The following is a 12,546-nucleotide window of genomic DNA, read 5'->3' on the forward strand; positions in this document are numbered from 1 at the left end:
GGAGGCGGGAAGCGGGAGCCCATGAGGCGGGAGCCATGAGGTAGATCCCGCTTGGTGCCACAGGGGGAAGCTATGGAAGGCCTCACACATGGTAGCGTCGTGTTAAACGTGTTTCACAGCCAAATAAAGCCAAAAAACAAACTGCCAACACGGCTTCCATCGTCCAATAAAACGTTTTTTAAAAGATCAGATACTGGATTTTAAAATTTGGTTTATTACACGTTAATCAAAAACTGAGGACGGAAAACATTACAAAACATCACGTAAAAAGGAATTATCTTACATGAAACACCAGTGTGCGACCAGGAAATGTCGAGTAATGTACACAGCAATGTGCAGGAAAACTGCCTTTAAATAGAGGGAGAAACTCGTAGGTTACGTGGAACCATCGATCTGAGTCACACAGCTGCATCTGTCCATTAAACAAGATCTAAAGGGCAGCAGCCGAGCTCTGAATGCTGCATTTCTGACTATAAATAACGCCCAAACATTCACATTTTAGAACACGGAGCAGTATTCGAGGCACTTGTATTCAAGGCACTTGTTCAGAGCTGAAATGCAAGCAGTACAGCCTTACCATCTGCGAGAGGCTCCTGCACAGCAGTGAGATCCTCCTCATGCTTCTTGATCTAGTGTTCAACTGCACTACTTCAAATCACGGACATGTGTCTCTTTTGCTTCCGTTTTAAAAGAGATCTGGGTGGGAAAAAGTCAGCCCCCGCCCCCAAACCACTCACCCCACCCCAATTATTTCAAGTATAATTTATAAAAACAGCATGGAGTTCTTAAATGGTTGCAGTTCTAATCATAATTTGCCCCAAACTCCTGAAAAATACAAACAAACCAGGAACTTATCAGTGATCCTAACAGCTCTGAGATGGTAGCAGCAGTAAAACACCCTGCCACAGAATGTTTCAAACAGGTCTAATATGGTACAAATAAGCTAAACTTCCAGTCTTGGAAACTATAAGGCCCACTAGCATAATCAACACTAACAAAAACATTAAGCACCTGCTACACAGATCACAGTACTGGTCAGCTGCTGTTTTTACATCCTGCAGATCATCTACCCTTATCTAGTGGTTCCAGGAGCATCACATGCGAACTTCTGGCTTTTTGTGGTTTTCAAGAATTTTTCTGAGCTTCTGTTAGTTTTTCAATTAGGAACAACTTGTCACGACTCTCCTGGAAAGACAGAATAAAAAGTACACTTCAGATAAAAACACGTACAAATTCTATATCTAACTCATTTCTTTATTAGAAGTAGATAGATGCTCTCATCACCAGCACTCTAATTAGTGGTTAACAGCACTCTCTCAACTGCCTAAACTAGAAGTTTAACAATGGCTTTGAAATCATTTACCTCACATCAGGAAGACTGTTTGTCCTCTGTATGCCTAATTACGGATGCCACAAGGAAAACTACTACAAAAATATAGTGGGTGAAACCTTACCATAACCAGTTGCTCCCTTAACTGCTCAACAACTCTTTTGTGCGCACCAGCCAAGGCAATAAAATAGAACATAAGGAGGCTGCAAACAACAAACCAGCATTAAACATTAGCACCATGCAAACAAAAAGGCTACATTAGGTCTACATGTATGGTCTACATATATACTTCAAATAAAAAGAAACTAAGGAAAAGGCACAGTAGGATATAGCTCTGCTGAAAAGCACCTGCTTTTTGTTACAGTCAGGCTGGGACAGAGCTCTAGAAGATGTAGAGGCAAGGCCTACTTCAGATTTTATAGGCTGTGTTTTGACAGGTTTCTCTCTATTGTACAGTTGTGGAGTGTCCACTACAAGCAGTATTCAAAACCCAACTGGATGTGGTTCCTGGGCACCTACTCTAGCCTACCCTGCTTTGAACATCAGGGCTGAGTTACATCATCTCCAACCTCAAACCCTAAAAATTTTATGAAATTGTAACAAATATTATCTATGAATCTATCTAGAATGACTATTTCAGTCCTCCCCTATTTTTATTTTTTTTTAACCTTTTAAACAAAATTTAATGAATAGAATTTGTGATCACAGGACTTACAACACCAATTTGCAGAACATTTAACAGTTCTGAGAAAGAGGAACATGGGAAATGGGCTGTGAAAGAGGAGGTGGAATAAAGCTAACAAACAGCAATAAATGGTCAAAGACAGGGCTGGAGCTTCATAGGGGCTTTGATGCTTCTGACTGTAGATGAAAAATATGGTCTAAAATTTGTTTGCTATCAGCTCAGTAAGGAAGGAAACTAACCATTTATAACTAGGTCAGGTCTCCATAATACTTACCAGGCGACCATAAAAAAAGGCACTGCAAAGGCTTCTGATGCTATGCCATAAAGGACTTTCTGCAGACCTATTGGAAAATGAAGTACTGTATCTGGAACAACAGCCCACGAAGTGTTAAAATTCCTGAATGGCCCACATGCCTTGGAAGAGGAGATACTGAAAAAAAAATAAAATAAAATCAGAAGATAAATGAGAGGCTACACTAAAACATAAAGTAAGATAATCCAACACAAGCCAGCACTGTCTTGCTCATAGGAAAGACTTCACCTCATATATAAACTAAATAATAACTTTATGTTATTATAAGCAGGTATACAGTATTCTATTATATTATTTAAAAGTTATTCATCTGTTTCTAGGGAACTGACAACCTTAAAGCAAACGCCAACTTCATAGAAGTTCAATTGTCACTTACTGTGCTATGCTGATTCCCACAGGAACAAAAGCTAAGATGAGTCCAATCAACAGCACCAGCAAGAAGAAAAAGTTGGAGCTTGATGCTCTGATAGGCCTACTCGTAGGTTTACGTGTGTGTATCAAACTGATCTGGAGAGAAAAAAAAGAGGAAGAATGTCACATCTGTGCATTAACATTTACTTTCCCACCAACTGTATTTTCCACCTTCAGATATGCTACCAGCTAACAAGCAATCATCCTTCCTTTATTGTACACAGACTGAGACAGACTCTACATTCTAGTAGAAATCAACATCTCTCCTTTTGAGTAACAGTTTGATCCAGATCATACTTGTTCAGATCCAGAAAACATCAGTCCTGTGCTATACAATCTATGAAACAGCCTTAAAAAAAATGTTTTCTTTGTTGTTGTTATTTGTTTGTATTGACACCAAACCCCTTCGTTACCTTTTTAATGTAAAAGATGATGAAGTATTTTATAGTTGCTATTGCAGGAAGTAGTGGTGAAAAGAAGGTTCCAATCCAGCAGATTGTCTGTCCATAAATGATTTCCAGGACATTGTCAGAAATTCCAAATTCCTGCAATCCCCACCACTGAACTAGCTTCCAAGAGCAGTAAGTAACTAGTAACCTAAAATCAGAGAACATTGTTAAGTTCTAGAGTGAAGCTACAGAGCTTAGCTGAACCCTAACACCTTTGAAATACACAGAGCACAGAAATTCAGCATTAAAGCATTCAGTGACAAGACAGAAAGATGTCTGAAGTAGATTGAAATCTCAAAAAAAAAAAGCATCCGGGTAAGTACTCAACCAGAAATATTTTACTTTCAGATTGTCAATTAGTTAGAAATACAGTGAATTCATAAAGATAATCATGAATCATTTTGCAAAGGCATGCTCAAAAGGCCGAGCCACTTACTTCCTAGGGAAGTCCACAAACAGGGTCATAGCAATAATTATTATGAAATCAAATATCAACAGTTTATACATTTCTTGCCCAACTGCAGACTCCCAGCACTAGAAAAAAACATCAGGAAAAAATAAATCAGGATCAAAAGTCTAATGACACTTGTAAATAAAAAAATGCTATCAATCACTAAAGCAACAATCTTCTCAGTGCACATCAATAAAGCTACAACTGTAATAATTACCTTTTCTGAAGCGTTTAAGTGTTTCAGAGCATCCAAACCAAACATTCTATTTGTTTTTAATGACAATTTGTTATATTGAAGAAAAAGACAACGACAACACCACCTCAAATGAACTTCACAGTAGCCAGAAAATCTCTGCTAAATTATTATCTGTTACTATAATAGAATAATCAGCATTAAATATATGGATGACAAGTGATATATAGACAGATATATTTGCACACAGCACTACTACAACACAAGCAGGAACCACAAGTCCAATTCTGAATACTTTTAAACAAGCAAACCTCGTGGAAAAAGAATCTCTTACTACAAGTTCAGGTGATTAAAGACCAAGATAAGTCTGCTTACAGGATAGAGTTCATAATCGTATCCACAGGCTTTACACCGGTCAGTGGCACAGTGGATCTGACTCCATAGAGAGAACAAGAGAACACCAATATTGGCCAACCGCACAAAGACACACCTACAAGGAAAGCAAAAAGTAATCTTAAACTTCCCAAAACACAGCTATTCTGGCAAGTGACTCAACTGCCAGAGGAGCCCAATGAAGAAGCACAGGAGACTGAAAATGCAACATTTTTAATGGAATGAGCAGGCAGATATCACACAATTTTCTATCTTTAGTAGTAGGTTAAATTTCCTTTCACCTTCTCAGCTTCAGGCTACAGTTCTTCGTTTCTTTTCATTGTATTGTTCCTAAATCAGTTATTTACATTGAGCCCCCAGGCTCATTTGGTAGGGACTCAACCCACTGTGAACTATTCTCTCAAGTACAGCTGGAGAGGCCACACGAAAACTTTGTGTGCAGCACTGCCCTCAAGTGGCTTCAGGCCTTCAGAGGCAATTAATTAGCTGAACTAGCAATGCAAAGCACAGGCACTTGACAATGTTCAGATGCTTCGATCTTGAACTTACCACCTTAACCTGCCAAACACCAGTCCACACACTCAACTTAAGGCATCTTTTACTCCAAAACTTTCAACTTCTGCCTTGAGCAATGCCCTGCTTTGCTCACTGCGGTACAGCACTGTAACATGTGTGAAACCAGTTGCAGCGCACACATAATTGCACATCCAGGGAACTGCTGCAACAAAGTGGTGTGAATTCACAGCTCTACAGTCAGCACTTTCCTACTAATTTACCTACTGACTTCCAGACTGTTGAGGATGTCCAGATCACACAGATAAATGGAACAGAAACTGGAACATTAAATGACTGCACTGTACTGTCATCAAAACAGGAGATTGTTTCCAGATTTGAAATGAGAGCTTACAATGAAACATCAGCCAAATAATGCCTGCTTGGCGTCCAGTGCCCAGGCCCTGTTACAGGGAGTCCAACCTCTGACTCTTGATATTTGAATGTTTACAATACCTCAAACCTACCAAGAACAAGTTGTTCAAACATCCAAGGCCCCATAGCAAAAATATCTTTACCTCATCAATGTCAGCCTGATTTCAAACGCTGGTGAATAATCTTCAAATCTGATCAGAACTGAAAAGATCTGAGGAGCAATGAAGTTGGCTGATGTGATCACGATGGATGGCAAATATTGAACTAAGAGATTAGCCTGGAAGCCCACACCGTTCACATTCTGTAGAAGAAAAGAGAAAGATGACACTACACACAGACAGACATGTCTGGCACTGTGCTCTCTTCAGTGTCGTGCTATCATCTCTATCTGTCCTCAAACACTACTGTTGACTCAAAGTCCTCAGTCCTCACTTCTCTCTGCAATCCTGACATTTTAGAGAAGTCCATCAAGAATACAACTTTCCTCTTACACAGCCAGTGTCCATCACATCATCAACGAACAGAGGAAAGAGACTGAAGTCTCCATTTGTAGCAGGCTAATTAAACCCTGGTGTCCTATAGAGAACTCGATTACTATTGAGAAACTGCTGGCTGTTCTTGCTGCTCTGCTTCTGAATCACTCTTCCCATCTGTTTGTCCTGCCAGAGGGGAACACCCCATCAAACTTGATTCTTTCCAATACGGATGCAAGAACCTTTTCTTCTGCAAAGGGCTCCCTGATCAGTCTTCCTGTTTCCCCACACAGCTGTAACTCAAACCACAATACAGATTGCAGTCTTTACCTTCCTTTGCGGTTTATTTTTACAGCTGAACAGTGAACCAGATCATAAAGCTGATCATAATTAAAGTTTGTTTTATCCAGATCATTCCCTGAGCTATATCAGTGCCAAGACACACAAGTGTTTGTACGAGCAGATCGGAGGAGTGAGAACAGCTACACTGGAAAGAAAGAGAAGACTGCTTTTCTTCTCAGCTGTATTAGCTACAAGGCACAGACTGGCATCTGGAGCCTCTGTATTAAAGGAAGCCACCACTATTTTTTCTTGCACATCCCTTTTTATCCTTCTCGCTGCCTGCTATTAAAAAAATATAGGTCATTAGAAAACAAGTGTTTCAAAACCTCTACGTGAAAGGTTCTATATTAGGATACTTGACTCTTTCACAGTAATTCTTGCTCACATCACCAGCCCCAATTTAATCTGTCATAACATTATGGCTGATACTTACACTGGAGTTTTCTTGAGAAAAAACAGTTGCTCTATAAATAGAATAAAAGCAGCCTGATAAAACTGCAATGACAATTAGATTTATAAATATTCTCAGAGAGTAGATCCGTAGCTTTTCTTTCATAGTCCTGTCAGCTATTTTTTGCTTCAGTCTTTCTTCCTCCAAGTCTGTCTACAAACAAAAGAAAAATAATGTATCATTTTCTGATGCAGAATGCAAGTCTTGACGCTCCATCTTTTGCCTCTGGGATATTCTTGCTTCAGTGATGCTGGATCTACGGCTTTTTCCAGGAGGGTCACTACTAAGGCTGTTTAAACAGGCTGAAAGTGCCCTTTCATTGATAGAAACAGGCCCACACAGGAATGGAAGCCCTAGTCAGCATGCTGTTAGTCTGGAGCTCTGTACCCAAAGAAAAGCATCTTGTAATCCTCTTCTACTGTATCAGTTACATATGTCCTTAAGAAAAACATCTATTGTGAGAGACTCAGGTTGGTACTACACTTTGAAAAGTGTGTATCAGACCACTCATCTCTATACTTCTGCAGGTAAGCAACCAGCCCTCAGCACACCGACTTGGACTTTTCTGCTCTTTATGAAGAAAAATCAGAGGCTGACAGGAAAACAAGCAGAGCCCAGAGAAGCTGGTCACATCAACTTAGCAGGTTTCAGCTTAGCTGATGTGAAAACAGTGCATTACTTGTGAAAGCAATATAAACTGAGCAAAAAGCACAGGTTACCCAGGTGTTTTCTGATGCCATCCCTCATTCAAGAGTAACATTAATGGGAAACCTTTTTCAAGGTGTGAATTACTGAGGCAAAAGATTTAAGATTTAAAAATATATATATAAAAAAAAGGAAAAAAGGAATCCCTTCGGATGACAACCAAACTTTACCAAAACAGAAAGCAACTCACTGTAACTCATGAAATCATCAATTACTGCTTTGTGATTTGAGGTAGAAATATCTTTTCAGAGGTCACTGTTTCATAATATGAATCTCTTCTTCCAGTTTAGATAGAAAAAAATAGTTCTAGTTTCAGCAGAAAAGCATTTTAGGTTCTCCCTTTATAGACCCTTATGATTTGGGAAGTCCATTAGCTCTCTCTGTGTTTCTTAAGTGCAACAGCTGCCTAGCACACTTACAACCCAGTATACTCAAACTGACTCCCAGCGGTACAAGGTTTTACCCACAGCTAGACGAGCTTTTCCTGTTAGATTGTGTAGAAACTAATACAGGAAACAGGGCCGGAGTGGGAGGAAGAGACAGATAACACAAGCAGCAAATGGGTTTGGCTTCAGTCTCCAGTGGATGGGGGAAGGGCCTTCAACCTCGCTACCAATTCTTATCTAGAACTGTGGTACAATGTGACAACTAGAAATGAGATTATGTGGATTACCCTGTCCCCAGTGTAAACTATTTCTTACCCCTATTCCACTATCTTTATAATCATACCCTTCTACATATATTTATAGCAAATAGGAATTGTAGAAAAATTAAGAAGTTACTCACTTGGAGCTCGTATAGCAAGCTGCGATGCTTCAGCCGTGCTGCATTTAGATCTGTAATGCAGAAGTCCCAGCCTGCAAAGACTTTGTTGCAATAACTCTGAAACTGATTTACATCATGCACTAAGTTCTGCCTGAATCCTTCCACAGATCTAAAGAAAAAAGACAACATTAAAATATGTCTTTAATGAATGATGTAACCACGAGGAAAAACAATCACACACACAACACTATAAGCAACCTGGCTCATTATTATACAGTGCTTTAGTCTTTAATATCAAGAAATCTATGAGAAAATTTCATTGAGTGGTACTGCAAGAACCAAAGTCAACTGAAGCTAACAGAGCTTCAATATATTATTGTTTTCACTGGTTCAGCTCCCCCAGAACCAAACAAAGGGTACTGAAACATCGTAACTTTTAGCAAAAGCTCCTCAATTTCTATGTGAAATTGTTCTGTAATTCAGTGTCCCCTACAAACAAGAATGCAAAGTGAGCAACAGGAGCAGTAAATGAAGGATACCAACATCTTTACCTTTTGATTATCCAGAGGAGACTTAGTGCAAGGTAGGCAAATGTAGTTAGCAAGTATGCTAGAGGTAAGTTATATCTCAGGACACTGATCCACGCAGCATCTATTGCGTAATAGCCATAAAACAAAGCTGTCATTTCCAGGAACCCCTGTGAAAAGGTCAAGTTTAAAATGAACACACAACAATAACAACTGCTCTGTTCAATCCAACCTGGCCCAAACAAAGCATACTGTAAACATAAAATTACTGCTGGAGTCACAAGCAGGCTACAAAAGTCTGTAGATTCCCTTCTAACAAACTTTACCTGGACACCACATGCATAGAATCCCACACCTCTCCAATCAAGGAGCACTGTGACAAGAACCTACACAGCAAGCACAGCAGGGAGCAAGCTCTAGCTCATGGAGTATTTAGCAGCTGGAGAGGAGAAACACAGGCTATAGCATGGGCTCTCAAAAATTGAAAGCTACTATCTCACCAATTAAGGATAAAGGCTAATTTTACCAAGTGGTGCCTATGCCTCTCGTTTTTCAGAATTACCAAAGCATCATTTCCTAAGTAAAACATCCTCATGTTTTACATGCTATGTGAAACTTAGAAATATAAGAAAAAAATAAAACAACAAATTACTTACAGTGCCAGTGAGCAAATCTTTGAGGTAAGTATAGAAGTAAACAAGTCCCTTATTACCACTAGGTGTATAAACTGTGCAATAAGGCTCTGTCAGAAGAAAGGCAGGAAAGTCACTAACACAGTAATCCTCATTAGATTGCAGGTTCAAATTAATTAAAATATGGCAAGTTCTTAATTCAAGAAAGAAAAATAAAAAACAAACAACACACAATTTCTCTGTCCTGGTGGGCAGGGGAAAAGCTAAAGGAACTGAGGAATCTTAGTAACAGCAGTATACAGAGATATTATTACCTGTGTTTTTTGGAGAAATTTTAGCAGAGCTACTGTTGAAAATTCCATAATTGGAGATGACAGTGGGAAGTGTAACAAAACTGAACATCAGGATGAAGATTAAAAAATTCAGCAGGACCAGGAAGCGCAGGAAGGAGAAGTAGGACTGGATGCCAGTACCAAATTTCCCTGGGGATAAAACAAGCATGTGTAGTACTAATTGAAATGACAAAAATAATTGAAATACTAATAGTGTAGAAACATTACTAAAAGCCAGTTTTCAGTACTGTCAGCTTTTAGAAATACAACTGAAAAGGCAGTGTGACTTTCTAATCAATTCCTCCACTGTATTTCCATCAACTCGTTACAGATTTTATCATGTTCCCTCTTTGTTACCACTCCTAATTAAGGAAAGCAGGCAACTGTTTAACCCATACAGTTAAATGGGAGACTGGGCTCACACACAGAAGACCACTAATAACAGATGCACCTTGAAAGAGAAGAAACCAACAGAAGGTGAATACCTTCGATGCTGTGAATATCATGCCGCCAAAGCTTCATATAAGACGACAACTCTTTGATATCCTTGAGAGCTTTTTTCCATGATTTACGAGTTCTTTTCCACTGATTCCACCCAGAAGAATATTTTATATCAGCCTGCGGGGAATCCCTAAGAAATGAGAAATTACTGAGCACAAGAAATACTTTTCAACACAAGTGACAGCACCAAGCACAATGGTGCCTTCAGAGAGATATCAGAACTAGAAGTTGCAGTAACATATGCTCGCTACCCCTATTATTAATTTTTAATCATTCCATTTTCCTACAATTCACTGTGAAGAGGCAGCTCAGCGAGTTTGAAAAATGCTGGCATCCAAGAATAAGTTGTTCTCAGAATACGTTGCTGTACAGTGACAATAATGAAAAATGGTAGTAAATGGTAGTTGCAAATTCCAAGAATGACCCACAAATAGTCTATAATTTCTTTGGTGATTTTTTTGTAACATATGTATATACTTTAACTGCACAAACTGGTGCGTATTCAGCAACAGCATCAAGGAAAATTCTGAGTGGCTCATATTTGCATTTTTTCCTTTTGGATGGTTTTTCCTTTCTTCCAGAAACACAGCCTGAAAACTGACCTGCACAGAACAAGTGCTGAAGAATGGCACTGTTAGGAATGCAGGTGGCCAATGGAGCAGACAACAAAGGTTCCAGTTTTAAAACATTTGGTACATGTGTAAGTGACACACTAAGCCACCTGCATACGGCACCAGGAGCACAGCTATATCAGTGCGCTGATCCCATCCACATCCTTCTCAGCTTAAGGCGAAATCAATATTTGAGCAGGGATCCACATTAAACCCGGTTTGCAGCAATCAAACAGGGAACAGAAGACCCCATTCATGAGCACAAACATAAATCCTCACAAAAGATTCCATTCTACAACTACAGGCTGCAGCATGTAATGTTTTAAACAAACACTCTGGAGAACTGTCTGGCCTGTGTTTGCTCTGCATTTTAAACCAAGGCGTGGGCTGTATATTTGTTCCAGGCATTGAGTGTTCAGCTTTCACAGCATTTATTATATCAAACATGCTGTGTTGGCAGCTGCTGCACAATACAGGCACAATTACTGATCCCTGGAAGTGCCAAGAAACCTTATCAGAATCCCATAGCTCTAGATGCTCATAAACAATCTCAGGATATCCCAGCTTCATTCCTGACAAGAACCACGGCCACAGAACTGCAGTTTCATTTCTTGAGGGGTAGAGCTTCACCCAACATCATATAAAATTCAGTGCACTGAGTCACAGACCTTCTGCAGCCCTTTGTGCACCTACAGAGGGTCAGACCCTAGCAGTTCTTAGCCAAGTCCAGCCACTTTACCAGCTTTCCTCTTGCAAGCAATTTGTTCCTGTTCTCTGTGGAGCACCAAACACTGTTTGATGTACAGCTCCTGGGAGGGCTGAACTTCCACCTCCTCCCCAGCTCATAACCACAGCTGTGAAGCACCTGATCTAAAGGTCCAAATGTGGCTGGATGGGGACGTCATAAGAACAACTTGTACCCTCCCTGCTCTCAAGAGCTTTCAACCCGGCAGTAAGATATGAGACAGCTGAGGTTACAAGTCAGAATACAGCCCACTAACAGCCACACTGAAGGACAGGAACTGCTCACTGCAGAGAACAGCTTACAGGATGTGAAAGGAGAAAATTATCTTGAAAAGCTGCCTCACGCTTATCAATTCCACAACAGAGAGAACATGCTGCGTCTGGGCACAAATGCAACAGAGAAGTGCAACAGCAGCGCTCAGAGAGCTGACAAGGAGGCTGGGCTGCTCACAGTAACGGGTCAGCTGCTGAGACCCTCAGAAGCACAAACTGCTGAGACAAGAGGAAGCCGGTATTAAACTCGTCCATCTGCAGCACATCAGCTGCTCGTTTGAAGCGTGTTCTTCCCGTTCACAGCTCTCCCTCACCCAGCCATGCAGCCACACTGCTGCAGGTGGGGCCTGACGGGTTCCTGACAGAAGAGGCTGAGCAACTTCTTCTCAAAACAGTGCCCCGCAGGGACAAGTAAGCTCCGTTCTGTGCCTGCCTTTCATCTCACGCATGTGCTGCATACCTTTAGCAGCAGGTCATGTTTAAAAGCGTTCAAAAATGCAAGCGTAAAGAACCTTATTCTCCTCTTGTCGGCGATGCTCACGGGCAGCTCCCTGAGCGGCAGGGCCCCGCTCTCCCCTCCCTCGGGCTTCGGCCCCCCGAGCTCCGCAGCGGCGATTCCCCGGAGGTTCCCCCGCCGCTCCTCGACGTCTCCTGGGGCGGCCCGGCGCCTGAGCACGGAGCGGTAGCTGGGCAGCTCCTGCAGGAAGCCCACAGGTGCCGCGGGCGGCTCCTCGGGGGGAAAGAGCTCTGCGAGACGGAGGAAGCGCTTAAAACATGGCACCCGGCCGGGAGCGCGCACCCCGCGACCGCCGGCACCCCGCAAAGTCAGCTCCCCCCACAGCCCCATTTCACCACCACCACCGCGCTGCCGCGGCCCCGCACTGCTCCCCTCTCCCGCGGTACCTGCCGCCCTTACCGCCCCGGCTGCGGCTGTCCGCCACCCAGCCCGGCAGCTCCACGCCGGCCCCGAACTCGCTCATGTCTGCTCGGGGACGCCCCGACGCCGCGCTGCCGTTTCCGGGCGCCGCGGCTCTCGGG

At 41.7% G+C, this 12,546-nt stretch overlaps 1 protein-coding gene across 1 annotated transcript; it reads right to left on the reverse strand.

Moving 5' to 3' along the window:
- Positions 1-193: 193 nt before the first annotated feature.
- TMC7 (transmembrane channel like 7) lies at positions 194-12,533 on the reverse strand. Its single transcript, XM_015877088.2, has 16 exons — positions 12,425-12,533; positions 12,021-12,255; positions 9,865-10,010; positions 9,362-9,529; positions 9,072-9,157; positions 8,440-8,585; positions 7,910-8,057; positions 6,401-6,571; positions 5,296-5,453; positions 4,208-4,322; positions 3,625-3,722; positions 3,153-3,336; positions 2,705-2,835; positions 2,290-2,445; positions 1,455-1,533; positions 194-1,185 (listed from the first exon to the last, which is right to left on the reverse strand). Exons 1-16 carry the CDS (start codon positions 12,486-12,488, stop codon positions 1,126-1,128), a joined length of 2,145 nt encoding a protein of 714 aa, XP_015732574.1. The 5' UTR covers positions 12,489-12,533; the 3' UTR covers positions 194-1,125.
- Between the last annotated feature and the right edge of the window lie 13 nt (positions 12,534-12,546).

This window comes from Coturnix japonica, chromosome 14 (assembly GCF_001577835.2).
Source record: "Coturnix japonica isolate 7356 chromosome 14, Coturnix japonica 2.1, whole genome shotgun sequence".
Classification (NCBI taxonomy): Eukaryota; Metazoa; Chordata; class Aves; order Galliformes; family Phasianidae; genus Coturnix; species Coturnix japonica.